This window comes from Gymnoscopelus braueri (assembly GCF_963280865.1).
Source record: "Gymnoscopelus braueri genome assembly, chromosome: 4".
Classification (NCBI taxonomy): domain Eukaryota; kingdom Metazoa; phylum Chordata; class Actinopteri; order Myctophiformes; family Myctophidae; genus Gymnoscopelus; species Gymnoscopelus braueri.
The window spans coordinates 2,130,872-2,158,349 of NC_137605.1; the positions used below are offsets into that span (position 1 = coordinate 2,130,872).

Genomic DNA, 27,478 nt, shown 5'->3' on the forward strand with positions numbered 1-27,478 from the left:
CCTATGTTCCCCCATCTCAAATTAGACCCTATGTTCCCTCAGCCCCCATTTTGTCAACTAAAACTTGCGTTGGAGCCTGTGAAACATTTATTGGCAAGGCGCCAGACAGGTGGCTTCTGTAAACAAACCGGCGTGTGATTCCAAATGCATAAAGATAACTGATAGTAGGGGGAAATATGTGAAAAATCATTACGAAGTGGATACAGGCATGACATGTGGCACACATGTAAACTGTAAACATGTAAACTCAGCATCATGTGTGTGTGCATGTCTGTGTGTAGAGGACACAGGGACACTGTCAGAACCTTCCCTAAAACATCCGGGACGACGCTCCATACGTCCCAGACTTCCAAACTGTGGAACAAACTCCCCTTTGCAGTTAGAACTACAGACTCCCTCCCAATTTTCCGCCGTAATCTGAAGACACCTGAGACTCCACTTTAGCCTGTAGCACTTGACCTAGCCTTGACGACCATGCAGTCTTATGCAAAGGTTAAAATGTAATGTCCTATAGTTTGTATAGTTTCAATGTGCATATCATTTATCTTTTTATATTGTACTGTGTAGACTGATGCTAGGAAACTGATAACAAAAAGATAAAATATGAGAGAAGTGAGCAGTTACAGACGTGGTCAATTTCATCATCAACTTTATGTTGAAATGTGTGGACCAGTAGATCATATCTCACACTAGTCTAGACTGTAATGGTACTAAATATCTGTAAAAGTGGTTCTGTGTGTGTGTGTGTGTGTGTGTGTGTGTGTGTGTGTGTGTGTGTGTGTGTGTGTGTGTGTGTGTGTGTGTGTGTGTGTCTCAGAATAATGGGCAATGACATGGCACTGTCAGCACTTGCTATGCAACACTTTTAATAACACACAGCAGCAGAAGGAAATGGACACATGTATCAGACATGTGGGTGTGAACTGTGGTTCACAATATAGGACATTATTCGAGTCACGTTCAAAAGTGTGGACTTGGTACTGCAGTACGTTCTGCTGACAGGCTTTTTAATGGGTTAAATTGTAAAAATGCTTAGGGCTTATCAATAAATCATTATCATTCATTTGTGTAACTTCTATATAAAGTATGTACTGGACTGGGTCTATATATGTTATTGTTTAACTTCTCTGTTTTCAAAATATTGTACTTTTTGTGACATGACATTGCTACACCCTCTTTTAATCCTATCCTATCCTATAATATTATATATAAGTAAACCTCGATCAGTCAGTCTGTCTGTTCTGCATGTTTCTCCTCAGTGGGTTGAGCAATTGATCTGAACTTGCACACAGGCATTGACCATTAGCATATGCAGACGTGGCCCGTTTTTCACTTCCCCCAAATGTAAGCTGTTTATTTTTTATTTTTTTTATTTTTATCCCACGATTTTGTAACCCCATTTTTTACACCCAGTGCCAATTGTCTATGTAATCCTGGGCACTACCTTCCCTCTGCCAACCTAGGGAGGCCAGGGCCGAGCTCATGCCTCCTTCAATGCATGAGAGCCAACTGACCTTCTTGTCACCTGACAGGGGAGAGTTTCCCTGGTTGGACGTAGCGCGTGGAAGGAACCAGTTCCTTTCCCCTCCATCAGGCGCCCCCGATGACCAGGGGGAGGCAGTATAGTGACCAGGATTACTGCATGTTTTTGTGAGGGTACCTACCCTAGGGGACACGGGAGAACATGCAAACTCCACACAGAGTCCCTTTCGCCAACCCCACCTAGGGTATGGGCACTGATGACGCGGAGGAGAGAACATTAACGTTTTTGTGTATGGGATCTGTTGTCATGGTTACATGCTTTTACACCCATGACGCCAGAAAACGCCAGGACAGACAGACGCTGCCTGCAAACTTATAAAGGACATTTTTATGAGCGGGACGACACTTCAGATATTGTAGAAGCCATTTCACAGTTTTTGTTCATTATTATTATCATTATTGTAGTTGTTATTATGAAGCATGTTTAGTTTTATTAGTTGATTGATTTATTGGTATAGATTTGTGGGCACCAAGGGCACGCCTCTAGGGCATATCAGGAGACAAGTGATTGTGAGACAGGATGCACCTGAGGGACAAAGGGTTTTTACCAGCACACAGAACAATGCCATGACAGAGAGATGTTTGTATCATGTTTTGGAGAAGTAAAGCAACACAAAAACTACAACTCAAACCTGTGGACAATGTGTTATTTGGCCTGCGTAGACCCACCACATAGGTGCATCAGTGGGTTTTGATGAGCTGTTTGTGTTTGGAGCCAACAAAATAGCCATTACAGATATCATCTCCATAGCACTAGCACGCTAGGCTGCACCAACGCTCCTGATTTCGTGTATAGAGGGGCGGGTGTATAGAGGCGCAGAGAGACTGCGCCTGATCCCATTGGTTCACCGATCTTTCCGTCAACCCCCGCCCCGTTAACACAACATTACGAGCGACGCCCACTGCACTCTGGTTGGTTGGGGAAATGAAACACTTCCTATACCGGGTACACCGACGTGCTGGTCCAGGCTTTTATTTTTAACAGAACTAAACAATAAAAGTCTGGAGATGGAGGCTACTAGCACGCAGACTGACACGTGCAATTTTCCAATCCAGGCTGTGTTATTAGCATGTTGGAATAACGGCTTAAACAGCGTAAACTTCTCATGTTTGTGGGTGGCAACAATTCCACATCGAGTCGTAAATGATCGGGTTGTCACACACACACACACACACACACACACTACACTTCAACGGGGACTGCCCATGAGTCCGACTTCCCATTACTCCGACTACGTGGCTTCCACGTGCGGTTAGGGTTAGGTATAGACGAATCCACAGACGCGCTGCCTGTAGCTGCCTGTAGGCGGCCATTGCTGCGGTGTCGCGCCCGCAGAGCGTTGACACCGCAGCAATGGCTGCGCCCAGGGCAGCGCTCCGTGGATTCGTGTATAGGGTTAGTAACCGTCGGAACAATGACACGGCACCCACTTCAACAGGATTAAATCAGTGTCCAAAACGTAACTATACATACCGAGCGCATAACCCAAAAGTCTGCATATACTGTAGTTTGTCTGCACACATCGTGGTGTATGGACTAGTATGTGTGGATTTTGTGTGTAAAAATCTGTCTATAACTTTTTGAGATATCTTGCTGAAAGATATCTGATACAGACAGACAGACAGACAGACAGACAGGTTAATGAACAAACAAACAGGAGGAAAAACATCAGCTCATTTGTACTCATCTGAGGGAACATAGGGTCTAATTTGGGATGGGGGGACATAGGGCTGAGGGATCATAGAGCTGAGGGATCATAGGGCTGAGGGAACATAGGGTCTAATTTGGGATGGGGGGGACATAGGGATGGGGGGACATAGGGCTGAGGGAACATAGGGTCTAATTTGGGATGGGGGGACATAGGGCTGAGGGATCATAGGGCTGAGGGAACATAGGGTCTAATTTGGGATGGGGGGACATAGGGATGGGGGGACATAGGGATGGGGGGACATAGGGCTGAGGGAACATAGGGTCTAATTTGGGATGGGGGGACATAGGGCTGAGGGATCATAGGGCTGAGGGAACATAGGGTCTAATTTGGGATGGGGGGACATAGAGCTGAGGGATCATAGGGCTGAGGGAACATAGGGTCTAATTTGGGATGGGGGGATATAGGGATGGGGGGACATAGGGATGGGGGGACATAGGGTCTAATTTGGGATGGGGGGACATAGGGCTGAGGGATCATAGGGCTGAGGGAACATAGAGCTGAGGGATCATAGGGCTGAGGGAACATAGGGTCTAATTTGGGATGGGGGGACATAGGGATGGGGGGACATAGGGATGGGGGGACATAGGGCTGAGGGAACATAGGGTCTAATTTGGGATGGGGGGACATAGGGCTATTTTTGAATTCTATCTATAGAGCTATGTCTCTATAGAGCTATGTCTCTATAGCAGTGTTTCAGAGCTATGTCTCTATAGCAGTGTTTCAGAGCTATGTCTCTGTAGCAGTGTTTCAGAGCTATGTCTCTATAGCAGTGTTTCAGAGCTATGTCTCTATAGCAGTGTTTCAGAGCTGTCTCTATAGCAGTGCTTCAGAGCTATGTCTCTATAGCAGTGCTTCAGAGCTATGTCTCTATAGCAGTGTTTCAGAGCTGTCTCTATAGCAGTGCTTCAGAGCTATGTCTCTATAGCAGTGTTTCAGAGCTGTCTCTATAGCAGTGCTTCAGAGCTATGTCTCTATAGCAGTGTTTCAGAGCTGTCTCTATAGCAGTGCTTCAGAGCTATGTCTCTATAGCAGTGTTTCAGAGCTAAGTCTCTATAGCAGTGCTTCTCAAATCTTTTCATGCCAGGGACCCCTACATTGATAAACATTTGGCTGCAGACCCCCGTCTGAAAATGTGTTTATATATGTTGTTGAATAGCCAAAGTAATAAAATATGGTTAAAGTGGTTCAAATGATTGTAATGATTGATTGTAATAAGGATAAAGGATAATTCCTTTTAACAGGTCGTTCATGAAAGTCCTTGCGGTCTTGTTTCCAATGAAAACCTGTGAGCAATTAGGGGTTAAGAGTCTTACTCAGGGACAAATTTCATTTCGTCGGCACATATGCTGGCCTGGCCTGGAATCGAACCTGGGGCAACCAGGGCCTCTGGCTCCCTAGGCGGGCTCACTAACCACTCAGCTATGGCCGCCCCGGCGATGGTTGATTGTGATCGTTAAATACTTTAGCTGGGGACCCCCTGGAACCCCCCCAAGGACCACTGGTTGAGAACCAGATGTTCTATATAGAACTGAGTTTTAGGAGCTAAAAATTCATTCATATCATCAATCCATGAGCAACAGTCTTTCCCAAAATACACACAACATCATAATCACAACCATATCAGACAACAATGAGCACAATACTGTTGTACTCACACATATGATCTAACAATAACACATCTTGAAAAATAAAGGGTATGAAATATTCAAATATGTACGTTACTCAAATACATCATCACATTGTAGAAAGTAGGAGAACAATTATAAAAAGGTGGAAGAAACACAGTTTAATTTAAAATGTTACAGGTCCACAGTGTGCCCTTGAGCAAATATTATCCAATCACTTCAATGCATGCTCTATGTTAACAACAAACAGACCTGGAAGTGATGCCCTTATAAGGACCAAAGAAATAACAATAAAATAAGACGTGAAGAGTGTTTTTTTGTGTCCTTTTTTTTTGCATCATCATCATCATCAGTGCATAGGAGTCATTTTAGATTTGAACCACTTTAACCATTGTCTTAGACTTTGGCTATTCAAAAATAGCAGATATACAAGCTCATTTGTAACTCAAAGCTTTGCTTCTGGGGATTCTATAAATGTCTTCTAAATCCTAACAGTTTTTTTTTTTTTAAACACACGTTGCTATAATCTGTGGTTCTCAAACTTATTTCATGTCAAGGACCCCCACAATTCTATGTATTTGCCCGCCGCCCCCCCATCTCAAAATATGTTGGCAGGGACCCCTAAAAGCAAAGAATTGAGTTAAAAATGTCTGCTTAAAATAATTATATATATATATATATATATTCAAAGATTTGCATCCATTTTCACGATTTTTCTAAACAATTAGCAGATCTACAAGATAGAAGCTTGTATATCTGCTATTTTTGAATAGCCAAAGTATAAGATGATGGTTTAAGTGGTTACAACAGATTTGTTCCCGGTTTTAAATGGGTTAAACGGGCGCCATGTTCACAGAAAGCCTTCTTTGAGCCACAGAGCCCTATATACAGTACAGTAGATGAACTGAATGAAGCAGGGTGGGATGAATGAATGAATATCATCCTTATTATCCTGATATAAAATCGCTCACAATAGTCGCATCGCAGAGATTTAAATGTATGGTTGAAATTGTCCTCCATCATACACTAGGTCTAGGATGATGAATTAGCTTCTGTTGAGCTGAAAATTCAGTACAACTTAAACCTTCTGTACATGATAAAACCGACCTGTAAAAGAGTGCATTTGGTACGCTCTAACTTAACTCTACACAAAATCGATTCGGCAAAAAAAATAGCAGATCTACAAGCTCACAACGCATTGCGTTGCAATGCGTTGTGAGCTTGTAGATCGGCTATTTTTTGGCTAAAGTTCCTCCCAGAATAGGGATATTCTGGACGTTCAAGTGGTTAAACAACCAAAGTGTCATTTTAAGTTTTTAGGCATATTTTGATTATCACGATAATATCGTTAACCCATTAAGACCTGGAACGCATCTGTGTCGATTTAGATTTCTTTGGCTATTCAAAAATAGCAGATATACAAGCTCATAGCGCGGCACCGAGTGCCGCGCTATGAGCTTGTAGATCTGCTATTTTTGAAAAATCTTGAAAAATGTTTTTTTTAGATTTTTTTCAAAAAACTGTTAGGATTTAGAAAACATTTGAATGAAGAATGGCCTGAGGGTCTTAATGGGTTTTAATCACCATCATTTTTGCCACAATAGCGGTGGCGTGGTATTTTCATATGGTCCCCATCCCTAGTGAACACGGTTAAGACCATATTCATGATGCCGGCTCTTTCTGTGAACACGACCTATAAGGCTTAAAGAAAAAAAAAAACGTATTTTCTATCAATAGAGTACAGAAGTCCTGACGTCACTCGTTCATCCCCTGGTTCGTAAAGTCATTTCTCTATGGAGAATAACATTGGGTCATCTTAGAATCGTCTCTCATAAGAACTGTGGACCAAAAATAAACAAACTGTCTCTGTGATATTGTCAGGGAGGAGGTTCTGTATCGTTTATGATAGTCAGTCACTCATATTTTAAACAGTCTGCTTCTGGCGAAAATTTTACTAATTTGTCGGAAGTAACATTATCGTTTTCTCACCGTCAGCTGATGCTTCATATCCATAAGAGTCAAACTGCCGGGATAATTAGTTTATTTTTGGAACACAGTTCTTATTTGACACGTTATTAAACACGTCTATGGGGATTCAGAACGGGGGGGGGAAAAACGCGACCCAGGTAGGATGTGTAAATTACGTCAGACTTCGGTGCTCTATTAGTCACCCCGTGAAGCCTTGAATTCATGGAGATTTCTTTGTTTTTGTCGCATTCCTATAGACAATAATTTGATGAACAGCGGAAAGATGCTAACGTTTCCGGTAGGACACTCAAAGTTGACACTTTGTGTCTCCTACCGGAACCGCCGCCGGTCATCAAATTATTGTCTATAAACTAAAAAATATCTATGAATTCTAGTCTCCATGGGGTGGCTAATAGATAGGGGGGAAAAAAAGAGTCATTTTGGGGATGAACTATCCCTTTAAAAAGGCTTTGAAAAACGCTGTCTCTCAAATCTAAAACCACTTCAGTCAGTCTCACGAACACACATGACTCGTCAATAAAAAACACTTTCTAAAAATAGCATAGATCTACAAGCTCACGACGCGTGGCGACACATTGTGAACTTAAGGCTGGGCTATTTACATGGTATGACAGAGTAAAAAGCAGGTTTGAGTCTGCTGGTGTACACTAGCACTGGGCCATATCATTATGTAGAAAATCAACCAAATATCTAAATGTTGTGACAATATCGTATTGTGATCATTTACATTTTCTTTCAAATATTTCAAATTCACGGTGGGTTGTGCGCTTGTAGACTTTCTATTCCCGCTATTTTTCCCAATTTTAATTGGCTTAATTGAATAAAACCAATTAAGCCGATCTACAAGCACCGCAACGCACCGTGAGCTTGTAGATTGTGTCAAAGCGACACATCGGGATTAATAAACGGGCATAGTGATTAGCCCGCTGCTTTGACGTTGATGTCTTCCCCGTTCAAATTGTTTAGTTATTTAAAAGACACCTCTAACAGAGTACAAAGTGTCAACACTTGTAAGCGTTGACATTTTTAAATCCTCATACAGATTAAAACAACCTGGACATGTATTGCCATAAAGGGATGTTTCTTCTTTACGACAGAGGCTCCTCCCTCCCCGTCCCTCCCCGTTTTTTTTTAAGACAGCTTATGAAGCTAGGGATCGTACGATAGGTATAGCTAGCAGATCAAGCTAGCGGTCGTACGCTACGTAGCAGATCAAGCTAGCGGTCGTACGGTACGTAGCAGATCAAGCTAGCGGTCGTACGGTACGTAGCAGATCAAGCTAGCGGTCGTACGCTACGTAGCAGATCAAGCTAGCGGTCGTACGGTACGTAGCAGATCAAGCTAGCGGTCGTACGGTACGTAGCAGATCAAGCTAGCGGTCGTACGGTACGTAGCAGATCAAGCTAGCGGTCGTACGGAGGCTAGCAGATCAAGCTAGCGGTCGTACGCTACGTAGCAGATCAAGCTAGCGGTCGTACGGTACGTAGCAGATCAAGCTAGCGGTCGTACGGTACGTAGCAGATCAAGCTAGCGGTCGTACGGAGGCTAGCAGATCAAGCTAGCGGTCGTACGGAGGCTAGCAGATCAAGCTAGCGGTCGTACATGTCCTTCATCTCCTTGAGGATCCGAATGCTCTCGCTGTAGCGTAACTGATTCTTGTTGGACGACTCCTTCCACCTGAAACAACAGTCATAACAAAAAGGGGATTTTACATTACAACAAGCTCCAGGGCCGTACATGTGAGTTGGAGAATGGAGGGCGTTTTAAATGAACATACTTTTGTCGTATCTTCTTCCAGCGCTCCATGTGGTCAGAGATGAGGGACCCCGGGGTGGTCCCCGGCTCCACCTGACAAGGTTACAAGGTCTTTATTGTTGTGTCTGGAGTACAGATACTTTCTTACAATATTTTCCCCCCAATTTAGCCGTCGTGCCAATTAATTCCTTAAAATCTAATTAATTTAAGTTATTCGTCTTATCTGCTGTATGCAATGTTTGATTATGAACTCTAAAAGGCAAACAGAAATAAATGTTTTATTCATAATGTTCCAGCGTTCAATGGCCAAACACACAATTAAATCGTTTATCACAATTAGTGACAATTAATCGTCATCTTAAATGTGTAATGGTGACAGTGCTACACACAGGGTTTAATATTGTCCGTCTGTTTACTAAAGAAATACATCAAAAGGAAACTTGAATGACATCTTTTACAACACAGTAGCTGTTCATCTCTAGGCTCATGGGCAGGTCTAGAGTTACGTCATTTTAGGGTCAAGGCCACTTGGCCTTTGTGTTGTCCATTTTTCTTTAAAGGCACAAAGGCCACATTCACATGCACATACATGCCAGGGCAGGACGGCCATCAAATAAAACAAGATTTTAGTCCATTGAAAGAATTAATTGAATTTAAGGGTTCAGGATGATTTAAAATTTAATATGTAGACCAGTGGTTCTCAACCAGTGGTCCGGGGACCACCAGTGGTCCTTGAGGGGGTTCCAGGGGGTCCCCAGACAAATTAATAGTTAGGAACCAAATGGACCCTTACGTGTCTGTAACTCTGAGAGTACAAATGGAACCAAATGGACCCTAACTCGAAAACCGGGTCCATTATATACCCGGGCATGAATTTATCGAGACCCGGGTTTCGATAAGCTTTGGGCTTGTCGAGCCTGTTATGGAGTGCAGTGGCCCATGACGTCATGTCTAAACTATCAAAACAAGAGGCGATCAAGAAATAAATCTAATCACCCACGCTGGCACAAACATGTCGGTCTAAAAGTGTATTGATAGCTGCAAGTTGTGCCAAACAGCGCTGCCCGGGGAAACAAGGAAGATGAATTGTATTGGCTCACTACATCACTATTTTAAGGGGACTGTAAGCGTCCATTTGGTTCCATTTCTACACTCGGGTGGTTGCGTCGTTGTTGTGTTTACATGTGCGGTGCAGCGGTGAAACAATGGCGTTAACGAGTGAAACGCTCAAAAGTTTCACTCGTCCTCTTCTACCCAAGGTAGCAAGTCTCCGTTGACAATTTGAATAATCCAATTGATAATAATCCGTTTGGGATCTCCCTGTGAATGAATAACTAGTGTTGCTTGAGCGTGTCCGTCTTCTCAGTCTATCGTTGCCGAAATGGCAGATCTACAAGCTCACAACGTGATGCGAACAGAGACGCAGTGTGAGCTTGGAGATCGGCTATGTTTGGTGCATGACACCGTCGTACGATGAAGTATAAATTGCGCTTTTAAAGTGACAGTACACACATTAACCGTTTCTTCAATATTATTTTCCAAAAGTAAAAAGGTCACTTGCCTTCTGTCTGTTAGAAAAGTACTGTATTTGAAGGCCCTAGTAAAATGTAGTGCGAGTGATATATTTTGGTTAAAACAAAGAAAAAATAGAAAAAAGAAATATGCATTTTTTGTTTATAAAGAGTTGAAGAGACATGGAGATTTTATAGTAATTATTACAGTACTATTCATAATATAAAGCCATTTAACACTTAATGCACATTATATGAATGGTTGTTTTAACACATTGAATGCCAAAAACGGTCCGGACCGTTTTTGAGGATCCAAACGAGAAGTGCTGAAAACGGTCCGGACCGTTTTTGACCCAATTCTATTTTTATACGAGTGGCCCACGTGGGGCGCTAAAACGAAACTTTGACATCACCCAAGCAGTTTCTGAGAAGAAGAGGCTGGATGTGGCTCCATGTCAAAAATCCTTCCGGTCGGCGTTTTCAATGTTATCTCCTTGACTAAAAGCTTAATATCTCCATTTCTTTTTAATGTGGTGGAAACGAGCCGTTTTCGATCGGCGATCACGCTGCAATGGAGGATCGCGTTGGAAATATTATTGTTCCAGGCGTTAGTCGGGACCCTCCGCCGTCTCGCACGCACGCTTTGTTTACATGCACTTCCGCGTCGGGGCTTCTACAGCACGAAACGTATAACGCAAGTGGATGGAAGAAATGCAGGCACTCAACGTATAATATTTTATATCTGGCACCCAATGTGTTAATGATAGGCAAAAAATATTTTTAACTTTTGTCATCTTCATTTAATTTTAGATAGTGGTCAGCCACAAACTCACTGTCACAACTGGCCAATAAAAAAAGATACCGGTTCTGTTCAGAATTTTTCGTCTCACGTCTTTTTTCTTAATAATAGAAAAAGATCGATAGTGGGCTGGATAAAAGCTCGGTTCGATAAGCAGGCTCGATAAGGTGCTCATTATCAATAAGAATTAACGAGCTCCATCCCTACTGATGTAGACTATCTGTCGTGAAATAAATAAATGACGGTATTTACAATCTGATCCATGCTCAGCTCTGCACCAATCAAAGTCACTTTGTCAGTTAACCCTTTAAGACCTGGAACGCATCTGTGTCATTTTTAGATTTGAGCTAAAAAGCATTATTTTACACTTTGGCTATTCAAAAATAGCAGATCTACAAGCTCATAGCGCGGCACCGAGTGCCGCGCTATGAGCTGGTATATCTGCTATTTTTGAAAAATCGTGAAAATGTGTGCAAATCTTTGAATATATATATATTTGAAGCGAACATTTTTAACTCAAATCTTTGCTTCTTGGGGGGGGGGGGGGGTCCCTGGAACAAAATATTGAGATGGGGGTCCGAGGCCAAATACATATCATTTTGGGGGTCCTTGACATGGAAATGTTTGAGCACCACTGATATAGAATAAGTTTTTCAGAAAACTGTTGGGATTTAGGAGACATTTGTAGAATCGGCTTCGGGTCTTAAAGGGTCAAGAATCAAGAATCTCAACAAAAGACACTGGTGTCTACACATTGATAAGAGACAGAGGAGAAAGTGGTACGGTCAGCCGGGGCATTAAGGCCACCGTGGCCTCAGGGCATGCCATTGTTTCTGAGGGGGCACAAGGCCAAACTGAGGGGCCACGACGGCCATCAAGGCCTCCCTGAAAGTCCTGCCCTGCTCATGGGGCCGCATTTGTGCCAAAGGAGAGAGTGAGTCAGACACGCAGCAAAATACTTGTTTTCCCTCATTTTTGGGCGTCTGAGCGGCGGGTCTGACCGATGTGCCAATCACGACGGCACATTATTTTGTCTGTAAACGGCGCGGCTTTTTTTATAAAAGAAATCGGATTTCTGTAACGGGGGATTTGTCGACGGCCGATGGAGTCAATAGGAGCTTAAAGGAGAAATCCGGACATTTTAAGTGTTATCTTTGATGTGTCGTTACTCACAAGTTGCTTGTTTCTCAACATGGCAACACCAAGTTGCCAGGTTCTGGGAGAGAAACAAGCAACTAGCGTTAGCTCGTTCGTCATTAGCGGTAGCCTCTCAGGAACTTTCACTGCATGTTTGACTATCATGAGACTCCACAATGAGTAGTAGTAGAGAAAAAAATTACTTTGCATCGGTTATAATAGACGAATTTCCCTATGACATGCGCTCCCATTATGACAACGGAGGGGGTTGAAAATATGACGACAGGGGAATCTCTGGAAATAAACAATGCCACTTTTTACGTCGGTAGGTGAGTAACGACACATCAAAGATAACACTTAAAATGTCCGGATTTCTCCTTTAAAATCGTCCGATTGGTTAAATTGGTCGGAGCAACTCTAGAGGTTACTGGTTACCATGGTGACGATAGGTTTTAAAGGATGCTGACGTTGTTACTGGTTACCTTGGTGATGACGACAGGTTTGTCGATGTGAGGTATCCTGAGGTTGATGGGCTCTCCAGAGGGACTGAGGGGACACGAGGACGGAGGAGGAAGACGGTACACGTTCTGGGCCTTCCCGTTCAGCATGTCTGTAGCCTGGAGGAACACACACACACACACACACACACACACACACACACACACACACACACACACACACACACACACACACACACACACACACACACACACACACACACACACACACACACACACACACACACACACACACACACACACACACAGGTAGGATCTGCAGGTAGGGCTCTGGGTGGTATAACAGCAACAAAGTAAACAGCTGGGTGAGCTGGGATATGCTGCCTACGCCAAACTAGTTCACACTGGTGTCTGGCCTGTCATGGATATGGGGCTCAAACACACATATGAAAGGACGAATGGCCCAGAATAGGGCTCTATGGCAGGGCTTTTCAACTGATTGTGAACCAGGGACCACCACCCTGACTAAGAATCAACCTGGGGCCCCCACCTTCACTTAATGCGGCCCGCAGGTTAGTATCAGAATAGTGATATATTATTGATTTCAGCTGTTACGATTCCACACATGCAAACATGACCCGCTTTAATGACTTCAGTCTATATTAGTAGCTTAATGACTAGTATTAACATTCTATTGTCTTATTTATGTCCAATGTATTTGTATTTAAGTTCATAAGGTTAACATAAGTATAACTAAATGCATTTGAAATTAAATACTAATTTTACTTTTCAGGATTTCAATTAAAAAATAGCAAAAATAGCAGATTTAAAAATAGCAGATCGGCTACTTTTCTACTTTTGTGTGACATAGAATGGCGAAGTACGGCATTAATTTACGAAAAGAGGTTTCTGCCCGACAGTATATGTGTCCCTCTGGAGTGAGTGTGTAAATATATTGGCCCTCTACATCATCAAAGTTGCATCACCCCTGTCTTACTTTATCCAACCTTCCATTAAACTCATGTTATGATTCACTGATTTGTATGTTATGTATGAGTACGCAGACACATCCACGGAAGAGTGCGTTAACAACATGGTGACCTATGATGACACGTCAATGTTGTCAGTTACTGGGAAGTCGTGTCCAGATTGTCCGAGTAATAATTATTAAGAAATTTGCCCATATAATCACATGTGTCTGCTGGGCAAATTTCTTAATAATTATTACTCAATCGGACAATCTGGTACACTTCCCCTTCTTGAGATTCTGACTCCCTTTTCTGTGGAATTTCTTGACCTCCGACTTCCCAGTAACTGACAGCATTGACGTGTCATCACAGGTCACCATGTTGTTAACGCACTCTTCCGTGGAATAGAAATAAAAATCTTTCACTTTCCTTCATTACTAAATGCATGGTCAGGGACCACATGCAATACCTTCGCGGACCACCAGTGGTCCACGAACCACCTGTTGAAAACCCTTGCTCTATGGCATTTCCTTGGGAGTGCATAAATGTGAACCTGTATTGGCAATAACAGGAGACATGGGATGGGAGGTGTGTGAGATCAGGTGGAAAGGCAGCGTGGTAGCCTTATGGAATAAACTCATCAGAATGTCAGAGAATAGAGTTGCCAGGAATGTTACTTAACTCATTGAGTGCTATTCACGTGTTTCACCACTATGGTGCAACGTGCCAATCACGTGTTTCACCACTATGGTGCAACGTGCCAATCACGTGTTTCACCACTATGGTGCAACGTGCCAATCACGTGTTTCACCACTATGGTGCAACGTGCCAATCACGTTTTTCACATGTTTTTTATAAAATAGCAAAATATATATATATAATATATATATATTTATTTTTTTTGGAAAAAAAAAATCAGAACCCAAGATATCATTATCTGAAGATTTGCAGCTCCATCCACTCCTTGTTTAACTTATAACTGAAAAGGCTGTATCTCGCTTTCTAAGCACTTTTTTTTTTACTTGAAAAAATCTCTGGCACTGGGACAACATAGCCAGAAATAATTCTGGCACTCAGTGAGTTAATGCTGTAATCAAAATGACAGCATGTAGACGTTGGCTACACCTGTGTGTTCAATGGTAGACCTGCGGAGCAGCATTGTCTGACCGTCTGACAGGCATCTGGACACATGTATCCACTCCAACATGTATATCTAACACACTAACAAATAATCCCTGTGAAAATAATTTCATAAATGTATAAAATAAGGCATACGTGGACATGCACACCTATTTTATGTCCAAGTGACAAGCAATTAAAACCTAACACAGGCTATTTGCAATGTAAGTTAGATGCTTAATCATTCACTCATTTAAACAAACTGCTTTAACCCATTGAATGCCAATCGCGTAGATCTACGCGAACCTATTTAAAGCCGCAGCGTGCCAGTCGCGTAGATCTACGCGAACCGCCGATTCGCGTTGAAAATTTTCCAGGTGCACTTTCGGATTTTTTTTTATCCACTTCCGTTTCCGGTTTGGGATCCGGTTTTGACGATCACGTCCGCCCTCGTTCTACAGACGAAACTGAAACTCAATTCTCTTCCTGTAGTTTTTTCTCCTCGCATATCACTGTTTAACGTAATCCGCTCTAACTACAACATGGATGCCCCGTTTGACACGTGGTTTTCACTGGGAGATACAGTGGGATGTCGCCGATGTAAACAGACCGTGTACGGCTCAATCTTAAGGATTTTAACAAGATCTATGGCGACATGAAAAAAACTAAAAAACAACAATAACACGTTGGCACTGGTGAGTACATTATGAGATTAACCTCTGGCAGTCAATGTGTTAAGAGTAATTCAGATAAGATTGCAGATCTGTCTGCATTGGCTATTTGAAAATAGCAGATCTATAAGCTCACAACAATATATGAGCATGCAAGAGCATTTTTGGGTTCGGGAGTCGGGACCGCGGCGGAGCCGCTTTAATCTTTTCATTGGACAGCGAGGTCTCCAAACCGTAGCGTGTCCTATATGGAGACATAACCATCCCTGCACACACCAGCCTTCATCCATACATGTTCATGCATTCATTCATCAATCACTCCATAAACGTTCAGATTATATATGACTGCCTCTCCAGGCTATCTCTCCTTAACACATTGAATGCCAATCGCGTAGATCTACACGAACCGATTTAAAGCCGCAGCGTGCCAATCGCGTAGATCTACGCGAACCGCCGATTCCCATTGAAATTTCCCCAGGTGCACTTTCCGAAATTTTTTGATCCATTTCCGTTTCCGGTTTGAAGACCGGAAACGGAATTATTCGGGTTCCGTTTTTTTCGATCGTATCCGCTTCCTGTCTGGGATCCTGTCTAAAACTCGATTATCTCGGTTGTTGTTTTTCTCCTCGCTGATCACTGTTTAGCGTTCACACACTCTATCTTCAAGATGGCGGCTCGGATTTGGAAAGGGTTTTCGCCGGCCGTTTCACACAGATCCCCTGTGTGTTTAGAACCAAATGAACGCGCACTTTTAACTTATTTAGCGAGGTCTGTGGCGACGTGAAAAAAACAAAAAAACAACAATAAAACGCACTGGTGAGTACATTATGATATTAACCTCTGGCATGGAATGTGTTAACGTGGCGGCACGGGACTGACTGCAGCCCCAAGCTTACGGGGAACACATGACTGCTTTATTTTAGTGGAACTCGAACTGCTCGGTATGGGTTAAATAAATTAATATACAAACGTATTCCATTCATGGCGATGTGATTGGTGTCATCGTGTAGGCTACTCTAGCCTACTTGACAAAGATTGTACCGTTATGGAAAACATGAAAGACACAGTTGGGCTTGTAGAGAGGGGTGTGTGTGTGTGTGTGTGTGTGTGTGTGTGTGTGTGTGTGTGTGTGTGTGTGAGGCGAGCGGGGGGGAAACTCTTCATGGTTCTTCATGTCATAAAATCCCAGCTTTTGGAGAATATTTAAGGGCGTGTCATTTAAATGACACTTGGTTTCAGCCGTCAGATTTATCAAAGCTCTGACCAAACGTACGCTGTGATTGGCTGTATAGGATCCTTTGATAAATCTCACTAATGGACGGTGGCCTAAGGTCAAATAGAATAAGCAAAAAATAAGCATTTTTTTACACTCCATTGATAAATGAGGGCTAGTGATTATAATATATAATATTAACTCTCTGGCTGCCAAGAACGAGTTATCACACGTTTTCTTATTTAATTTTTTTTATAAAATTTAGATTTATTTTATTTTAGAAAATAAAATTCAGAAACCACGATATCATGATCCGAAGATTTGTTGCTCCATTCACTTCTTGTTGTGACTTATTACTGAAGAAGGATGTATCTCGGCTCCTGTGCACTTTTTGGGCGGTGAAACCGCCCCTATAAGTGAGGTTTGGATATTTGTACAACAAATCCTGCGCTGTGATTGGCCAAAAATGTACAAAAATGTACAAAAATGTACCCCGCCTAAACCTGCACCGTGATTGGCCAATCACAGTCTATTCAGGACTGTGATTGGCCAGTGTCACATGACACATGTGCATAGCCTATATAAGAAACCATAACTTTAAAAAAAACATAAATTTGTTTTTTTTAAGTTATGGTTTCTTCCATCATAAAGAGTGTTTCAATAAATGTATTTATTTTTTGTACATGATTGGTTGACTCCATTCAGTATTGTGATCAGCTAGCAAGACACCGCCCACTTCACACAGGGTGTGATTTTTATTTTTTTACTAAAAGAAAAAAGAAATAAAAATGTCTGGCAGTGGGAAAACGCGTCCATAAATAAGTCTGGCAGTGAGAGAGTTAAAGGTACCTCCTCCTCCACCATGCTGTGCGGGGGGGGGCTGGGGGGGGAAGCAGCTCTCTCTCTCAGGGAGGGGTTGTTCCTCATCCAGGAGCGACAGATGGGGTACAGAGGGGTGCTGGTGTTGAACTGAGCCAGATCCACACTGCGGTCAAACAGCTTAATGATGTACGCATCTGATACAGAGGAGGAGGGGGGGAGGGAGGGGAAACGTCAAATAGAATGGAATTACAATGTATGTAACATTTATCAGATGCTCTTATCCAGGGTGAGATATCAGAATAAACAGAGTAAACATCAACTCTAGAGTTAAACAACAAGGTAAATATTGTTTTGGTGAATAGTATCAGAGACGCTCATAGGCCTGCGTCCTGCGTCGCTGACGCACAATATTGAGAAAGGACGCATTCATCATGACACCGTCGTGGCGTCCATGGGACGCACTAGAGTTGTCACCAACAACAGAGAAAAATATAAAAATAATTTGCGGTAAAAATATTTTTTTACCGCAAATATTTTACAAATCCACGGGACACCACCATTTTGCATGGCCACGTCCTACTTTATCCTACTGGATAAACAATAAAACCCACGTAGAAATCGTCTTAGAAAGACGATACAAATAACAATAATAATCCACGGGAGCCGCCATTTTGCGCATGCTCACTGCTCAGACCGAATTCTTTAGGTAACGCTTTTGCGTGCGACACTCACAACGAGGGCCGCCCGCGAAGTCGAAACGTGACGCAGATGCCGTGACGCCAGCAGACCTGATTCTATGGGTAACACATTTGGAAAATAACAAACGTGAATTAAAAATAAACGATACAAATAAAAGATTAATGTTAGTGGTGTAAAATGGCACCCAAAAGGATTCTGAGGGCAACAGAAAACTTTCCGCGCTGATCCCTGGGACCCATCTAAAAGACCACCCCATTACATTGAAAACCTAGCAACATCACTGGAATAGCAAAGGTGTCTTTTTTATTGTCTTACTAAAGACGAGAGGCTGTGCAGCCTGTGGAACGCAAAGGCTCCAAAGTCTCCATAGCGTTGAGGAGAACGTCTTCTAACGCTATGGACCAGAGCTAACTTAAGCCCCATGTCCAATGATGAATAGGGCATGAATAGTGGCGGCCATTTTCTGGTTCCACTTCAAAATAGTCAATGCATTTTTCCCATTGACATTTCCAAAAATATTTACATCAATTATTTTAAGCCTAGTGTCAAGCCATCCAGGGTCCTGGTGAATCATGACCATAAAACGTTTGATTCTGTAAAAAAAACTTTTTTGAAAACGGCAAAACAAAGGGTATTTATTCAATATAGTATATCATATAATTAAATATAAAATAAAATAAAATCACAGAATCAAATCTAAATCTAACGTTTTATGGTCATGATTCACCAGGACCCTGGATGTCTTGACTCTAGGCTTAAATTAATTGATATCAATATTTTTGGAAATGTCAATGGGAAAAATGCATTGACTATTTTGAAGTGGAACCAGAGAATGACTGATTTACAAGCTCACAACGCGTTGCATCGCGACGAGTTGTGAGCTTGTAGATCAGCTATTTTAGCTTTTTATTTCCCCACGACAGGGATGCCATTCAGGTTTTAAAGTGTTTGAGCAGAACTGTGTCAAAGGGTTTATCTCCCTGCATCGTTTACTTTGTTTATGTTGGTTGGTCTCTGGCAACCCGTCCTCCATCTCCTTCCTCTTCTTCCTCCGGTGCTGTGGGAACCGCGATGAAGGCCTACAATCCATCACACACACACGCACACACACACGCACACACACACACACACACACACACACACACACAGAACAAACATGGGCAAATTCTCCTTCTGCCACCAAGGTCTGGAATAGTCTAACACCATCCCTCAAAAAATGCAGTTCTCTGGGCTCTTTTAAAACGGCCTTAAAAACTCACCTTTCTGGAGGCAAAGAGAGGAGGTAGTACCATTTTCCCGTTAGACAGACGACCCCCCCCCCTCCCCCCCATTTTTTGTACAAATCGTCACCTTCCTAAACTAATGGCGAGTGCCGCGCTATGAGCTTGTAGATCTGCTTTTTTTTTTTTTTTATCGTGAAGATTTGTGAAAATCTTTAAATCTTTAAAAACATTTTTTTTTAACTCAAATCTTTGATTCTGGGAGGTTTCTGGCACTAAATATTTTCAGATGGGGGTCAGCAGCCAAATACATGTCATTTTGTGGGTCCTTGACATGACAAAGTTTGAGCACCACTGATATAGAAACGTTTTTCAGAAAACTGTTAGCATTTAGAAGACATTTGTAGAATCCCCCAGAAGCAAAGATTTGAGTTACAAATGTTTGCTTTAAATATATATATATATATTCAAAGATTTGCACACATTTTCACGATAAAAAAAGAGATCTACAAGCTCATAGCGCGGCACCGAGCTTGTATATCTGCAATTGTTTTAATAGCCAAAGAAATGTAAAAATGACAGAGATTTCCCCAGTCTGAATGGATTCAAAAGGTAACGAGGGCTTACCGTTTGCCTGCAGACGATGGAGACAAATCCCTGAGGAGATCAAATACAAACATGTCAAAAATACGGGACAAAACCTCTGTCATTTTCTTTCATATAATAACCATCATATTGGCAACATGTGCAGCTTGCATTATTACTCAGTCATTATTACTCTGTCTGTTACTCTGTCATTATTACTTGTTTAAGGAGTCTGCAGCCATCTTCCCAGAGTCGTCTTCATTGGGCTCCCTGCACAACACAGAGACAATATTTACAATGTAGTCAATTATCAGACGCTCTTTATCCAGAGTGACTTACAGTAAACAAGGTAAACACTTATATAGAATACAGAGACAGTGTAGTGTCTCAGTAAACTATATGATCATAGAATACAGAGAGACAGTGTAGTGTCTCAGTAAACTATAGGATCATAGAATACAGAGACAGTGTAGTGTCTCAGTAAACTATAGGATCATAGAATACAGAGACAGTGTAGTGTCTCAGTAAACTATATGATCATAGAATACAGAGAGACAGTGTAGTGTCTCAGTAAACTATAGGATCATAGAATACAGAGACAGTGTAGTGTCTCAGTAAACTATAGGATCATAGAATACAGAGAGACAGTGTAGTGTCTCAGTAAACTATAGGATCATAGAATACAGAGACAGTGTAGTGTCTCAGTAAACTATAGGATCATAGAATACAGAGACAGTGTAGTGTCTCAGTAAACTATAGGATCATAGAATACAGAGACAGTGTAGTGTCTCAGTAAACTATAGGATCATAGAATACAGAGACAGTGTAGTGTCTCAGTAAACTATAGGATCATAGAATACATAGAGACAGTGTAGTGTCTCAGTAAACTATGATACCAGCTAAACCAAGAACCTAGCATCAGTCTAAACTATATACTATCAAAATAATTAAAATGACTTAATTACTTAACTTAACTAACTTAAAGGGCAAGACCACTTTGGTAGAGGTTTGGGTTGTGTAGTTACCTTGCCATGATGTAACTCCAAAGATGGACAAGAAATCAAAAATAATTGCTCCATTGATTAGAAATTGATAATTCTCAAAATATGCTCCTCATTGACTTACATTGTACGGCAAAACAGCTCTCAAAGTCACTCTTTTAGCACGTAAATGAACACAAACAAAGTTGATTCAGACAATATAGAACATCACCAAACCCAGTACTGCTTTTTTTTTAAATAAAAATGTTAACTTCCTGTTGATTTTGCAATTTTATTAAGAAGAAAACCTGGACTAGATTCGCGGATCCGGATCCAGATCTTCAAATAGTAAAATCATCAGGAAGTTGACATTTTTATTAATCATTTTGCTTAAAGAGTGACTTTGAGAGCTGTTTTACCGTACAATGTAAGTCAATGAGGAGCACATTTTTAATTATCAATTTCTAATCAATGGAGCAATTATTTTTTATTTCTTGTCCTCCTTTGGCAAGGTAACTACACAACCCAAACCTCTACCAAAGTGGTCTTGCCCTTTAACTAACTAAACTTAATTAAAATTAAGACCGGCAGTGTCATATTAGATTTCTTTGGCTATTAAAAAAACAGCAGATCTACAATTAATTGTATTTCACCGTTTGTCTGTTTTCTGATGTTATTGTTTTTCTGTTTTTATGTTTTGTGTGAGGACTGCAGGGATGAAAATTAGCATCTTTGCTAAATCCGGTGTATTTACGTTCATGTGACGTTCATTAATATGCTCTGTGCTGTCTAAATAAACAAATAAAGTAAAGTAAGCTCATAGCTCATGAGCTATTTGCTGTTTTTGAAAAATCTTAAAAATGTGTGCAAATCTTTGAATATATAAAAATTTTTAAAGCGAACATTTTTAACTCTGATCTGTGCTTCTGGTGGGGGTCCCTGGAACAACATATTTTGAGATGGGGGTCCACAGCCAAATATATCACCTTTTGGGGGTCCTTGACATGGAAACGTTGGAGCACCACGGATATAGCAACATACTGTTAGGATTTATAAAGCATTTGTATTTGGGTCGCGGACCCCCATCTCAAAATGTTTTGAAAGAGGGACCCTCCCTGAGTTACAAATGTTCACTTTAAAAAAAATATATATATATATATATATATTCAAAGATTTGCACACATTTTCACGATTTAAAAAAAAATAGCAGATCTACAAGCTCGTAGCTTGTAGATCTGCTATTTTTGAATAGCCAAAGAAATGTTAAAATGACACAGATGCGTTGCGTTTCCCAGTCTGAATGGCTTAAAGGAGTAGTTGACCGAAAAAAAAGTGACTTATTATTTCCATCAATTAAACACCTCATGAAGTCTTGAATTCATGGAGATTCTTTAGTTTTTGTCGCATTCCTGAGACAATAATGTGATGACCTGCAGAGTCTCAGAGTGACTCAGTAGGAGACTCAAAGAGTCTCCATTCTGGGTGTGTGATAACTGTAACTGATAGAAAATACGTCATTTCTTTTGGGGGTGAACTGCTCCTTTAAATGTCTAACAGCAGAGAGCCCTTGAGCAAACCTTTCCGTCTCAGTCTTCTCCACCAGAACCTGCAGCACGGCGTCCAGACGGCTCCGAGCACCGGCAACCTCTGAGTCTGTGTGTGATATTCAATGTTTGAAACATGGTTATTATTAAACATGAACATGATATTGAATGTTTGGGTGCTATTTTATACGTTGATGAATTGAATACATACAGTAGGACCCCAATGGAAACAAGACCGCAAGGACTTTGTTGGTGATATCCTTTTAGACAAAGTGTACTCCTGCCGTTTGTACATTTCTGTTCTAATAAACTATTCAATCAATCAGTTAATGCATTAAAACAAGAACAATCAGAAGAAGAAGAACCTAGGACTGTCACCATTACACATTTAACTTGACGATTAATTGTCACTCCAATAATTAAGATTAACTATTTAATTGTGTGTTTGTCCTTTGAACACTGGAGCATACGAATACAATAATTATTTCTGTTTGCCTTTTAAAACTTCTAAATCAAAGATTCCACAGGGCAGATATGACAAATAACTTAAATATACAAAGAAATTATTGACATATTTTAATAATATTAAACATGTAAAAAAAAAGAGCCGAAATAGCTGATCTACAAGCTTACAACACGTTTCTGCTTTCTCTTTTATATTTGAAAATGTGTGACTTTTTTTTTTACATGGAAACGATTATACAAAGATAATTGCAATTACACGATTACATAATAATTGTGACGGGCCTAGAAGAGCCTATAGTTTTCTCTCTCTCTCTCTCTCTCTCTCTCTCTCTCTCTCTCTCTCTCTCTCTCTCTCTCTCTCTCTCTCTCTCTCATCTCTCTCTCTCTCTCTCTCTCTCTCTCTCTCTCTCTCTCTCTCTCTCTCTCTCATGCATTAACCACTTACATATACTTTGGCTATTTGAAAATAGCAGATCTACAAGCTCACATTGCATTGTGAGCTTGTAGATCTGATATTTTCAAAAGATTTGTACACATTTTAAAACTTGTTAAAGGGGACATTCTGCATAATGAGTACTTTTACTTTTGAACTTTAAGTGTATTTTGATACCAATACTTTTGTACTTTTACTCAAATAAATTGCGAACACCAACTTTTACTTGTAACAGAGTATTTCTACATTGCAGCATTGATACTTTTACTCAAGTAAAAATAATTTAAGTACTTTTTCCACCACTGAATGAGGTCTTTAAATAAGTGTGTGTGTGTGTGTGTGTGTGTGTGTGTGTGTGTGGTGTGTGTGTGTGTGTCTCACCTGGCTTCTCAGTCTTGATCTTAACATGATGCATAATGATGTCTGTTTAGTTATAATAACATTTATAAAGTATAAAAGGTATAAATATGACCAGGCTAACTGGCTAACCAGCTAGCTGCTAACAGGCTAACCAACTAGCCTAGCTATAGCAGCTAATGTGGCTAAAGCTTAAACACGGTCCAGTCTAGCTCTCTGTGACGTCACTTCCCGTTACTAATACAGTAACATGAGGTAGTTTATGTCTCAGTTTGTTTATATATTATTATTATTATTATAATGATAAAGAACTACAGACAGCGTTTTACATGAGGCTAGCTGCTGCTAGCTAACGGGTTAGCTTGTTGTTGTTTTTCCTCTTCCGCGCGCTGCCGGTTCCTCGCTCCCCCATTGGTGGAGACGGAGCAGCCTCCTCGCGCCTCATTGGCTGAACCCCATGTCAATCACACAAAGCTCTTCGCCCCATTGGCTGGTAATCACCGCTGGGAGTAAAATGACTTCAAAGTGGAATTTACTTTAGGGTTTGTAGATCCGGTTCAGAGCGGATACGGAAACGGTTTGTACTTTTGTATGTATGTGTACGTGGAAATGACCGGATACAGTAGGCGGGCTCTATACCGGATCTACGTGCTGAACGACTAACAGGAACCAGGCAGCCTGCTTGGGAGGGGGTGGAACCGGAGCTGCCACGTTGGCTGAACCTCCTGTCCATCATTCACAGATCCTCCTCCTATTGGCTGAGCGCATCGACGGCAGTCAAACCAAATGACGTTCAACGTCAGCGTTGCCAAGTCTGCTCATTATAAGCGACTTTGGGCTTGTATTTTTTAAACTTTAAGTCGTTGGTGTTGTTTATAAAGAGTCTGTCTGTCTATGTTGTTTAAACCAGTGGTTCTCACATGTTTTCATGTCAAGGACCCCAAATATTTAATGGTCCATGGACCCGCATTTGAACATAATTAGTGCCAGGGACCCAGGGACCCCCATACATACAAGATTTGTGTTGTTACAATGTTTAGAAAATATTCAAAATATTAGATTTTTTTTCCCCCCCAATATTTTTGAAAATATTCCTTTTGAAAATATTAAATCTTCAAGCTCACAACGCGTTGTGAGCTTGTAGATCTGTAGCCCTGAAACATGACTGTCATACCATGACAGTCATGGTGCCGAGTCCCCCTGGTCTAAAGTTGTGTTCGATTTTTTCACATTGCCATCTCTCACATAAACATAAACGTTCAGATTTCAAATATAAAGTGCTTACCACCGAGCCACGGATGTTACAAGGCGATGCGGACCGCGATGAGTACCCGTATCTCCCGTATTGTTCAATAAAAAGCATTTTAATCCCATCGCCGGCCATTTTCTTTTTTTGATTTTTTTTGTTTTGTAATGTATCAGAGTGCAATACACCTCCCAACCATTAGTGTCGCATGGTTGAAAGTATCGGAGACAATTTGGAGAAAATGGCCGGCGATGGGATTAAAATGCTTTTTATTGAACAATACGGGAGATACGGGTACTCATCGCGGTCCGCATCACCTTGTAACATCCGTGGCTCGGTGGTAAGCACTTTATATTTGAAATCTGAACGTTTATGTTTATGTGAGAGATGGCAATGTGAAAAAATCGAACACAACTTTAGACCAGGGGGACTCGGCACCATGACGCTTGTATACAAGCGTCATGTGAACCATGGCTAGTAGATCTGCTATTTTAGATCTGCTATTTTAAGTTGTCGCTTCTTTTTAGTCTTGCTTTCACAGACCTGGCTGCTTGTTTCTGCCGCAGAGTCTCTGGTATCTGGCAACCCTGTTTGACAGTTTGTAGCGGGTTGTTTTTGTTGTTACTTTGTATCGAACATCAGGAACACTAAACACACACTTTATGTTGGAACAACATCTACACACGTTGTGTAGGAGCTCCTACAGGTGTTGATGTGTTTCCATGGTAACGCTCTCTGAGCAGCACGCATAGGATATACTTGATGAATGATGGATTATTATTGATCATTGTGAAACCATCAGACACACTGAGGAGGATTCTAACTGCTCTTATTATTATTATTACATCCTGAATAACTCACTGCTTTGGTTATGAAATCCAGGTAAGACTTACAGAACATTGAGTTATTACTGTGTTGTTACTACTAAATGAATTCATTTGATTGATTGATGTATTTTCTTTAGTAAGACATGAGAACATCAGTACATGGAAGTACAAATTCACAATACAAGGTCTACTAAACTGGAACTCTCATTAAGCACTGAGCTTGTTTAAGATGAGAACCCCATGCACACAAATCATGATGACATATAAGAGACAGACAGATATACACACTACTATACATATAAGAGACAGACAGATATACACACTACTATACATATAAGAGACAGACAGATATACACACTACTATACAGAACGTCATACAATCAGCTTACAGGTTACTGGTATGAAGAGTGAAAAATATGTACAAGAGAAAGAAAAAGGAATAGTTCAGGGAGGGGGGTAGGGGGGGGGGTAGGTTAAGACTTAGACAGGGGCCAGTTTCGAATTGCAGCCTCCTGAAGGTGTATCTTTAGGGCAGTTTTGAAAGTGAGTAGGGTTTTACACTCCTTTACTCCTTTTGGTAGGGCATTCCACATTTTTGATGAATAGCATGAGAACGAGTTCAGTCCCTTAGTTGAGCCAAATCTGGGTTGAACATGATCCATGGAGCTGCCTCTGGTGTTGTGATCATGGACTTCATTTACGTTTTGGAAGTATTTTGACAAATACATTATACATCTCTCTCTCTCTCTCTCTCTCTCTCTCTCTCTCTCTATATATATATATATATATATATATATATATATCTCTATCTCTATATCTCTCTCTCTCTCTCTATATATATATATACATATATATATATGTATATATATATATATATATATATATCTCTATCTCTATCTCTATCTCTCTCTCTCTCTCTCTCTATCTCTATCTCTATCTCTATCTCTCTCTCTCTCTCTCTCTCTCTCTCTCTCTCTCTCTCTCTCTCTCTCTCTCTCTCTCTCTCTCTCTCTCTCTCTCTCTCTCTATATATATATATATATATATATATATATATATATATATATATATATATATATATATATCTCTATCTCTATATATATATATTTTTTAAAGAATATATTCATTGTAACAAAGCTAATTTAACTGTGAGAGGAATGGACCCGTAACTCTGACAGTTACAGATGTGTAACCAGTGATGGAAAGTAACTACAAGTAGACTACATGTTTTTTATACCAATACCTTTGTACTTTTACTCAAGTAAATTTAGAATTCTGGACTTTTACTTGTAACAGAGTATCTATTATTCTACATTGCAGTATTGATACTTTTACTTATATGTGTGTGTGTGTGTGTGTGTGTGTGTGTGTGTGTGTGTGTGTGTGTGTGTGTGTGTGTGTGTGTGTGTGTGTGTGTGTGTGTGTGTGTGTGTGTGTGTGTGTGTGTGTGTGTGTGTGTGTGTAACAGTGGTGCAGCAGTGTTTACCAGACAGAACCCCTTCCCACCCGTCCGTCCAGTAGGACGGTCCCACTACCATCCATCATCACGCACTGACAGCCTGAGCAAGAAGAAGAGACACACGGTTTGTTCTGGAAAAATACAATACAATCAAGACCAACGTTTTAAGAGTTACTCTGTGTTTTCCACTGAATAATACACTGTTCTCTACAGTCTACAGTACGTGGTTCTCCCCCCCCCCCCCCCCCCCCCGAAATAATCATATTTGAACTGGGGACCCCCAAAATAATCATATTTGAACTGGGGACCCCCAAAATAATCATATTTGAACTGGGGACCCCC

General features: G+C 41.1%; 2 protein-coding genes across 2 annotated transcripts in view; one reads left to right on the top strand and one right to left on the bottom strand.

Moving 5' to 3' along the window:
• Positions 1-8,184: 8,184 nt before the first annotated feature.
• lin37 (lin-37 DREAM MuvB core complex component) lies at positions 8,185-23,976 on the bottom strand. Its single transcript, XM_080426236.1, has 9 exons — positions 23,629-23,976; positions 22,383-22,458; positions 20,045-20,095; positions 19,868-19,897; positions 19,014-19,099; positions 17,349-17,515; positions 12,553-12,687; positions 8,646-8,716; positions 8,185-8,545 (listed from the first exon to the last, which is right to left on the bottom strand). Exons 1-9 carry the CDS (start codon positions 23,660-23,662, stop codon positions 8,458-8,460), a joined length of 738 nt encoding a protein of 245 aa, XP_080282362.1. The 5' UTR covers positions 23,663-23,976; the 3' UTR covers positions 8,185-8,457.
• A 1,530-nt stretch (positions 23,977-25,506) lies between these two features.
• proser3 (proline and serine rich 3) overlaps positions 25,507-27,478 on the top strand; it is a 30,662-nt gene continuing 28,690 nt past the window's right edge. Inside the window, exons 1-2 of the mRNA XM_080426509.1 lie at positions 25,507-25,732; positions 27,146-27,260. Coding sequence (XP_080282635.1) covers positions 25,722-25,732; positions 27,146-27,260 — 126 coding nt within the window. The 5' untranslated portion in view covers positions 25,507-25,721. The remainder of the gene's footprint in view (positions 25,733-27,145; positions 27,261-27,478) is intronic.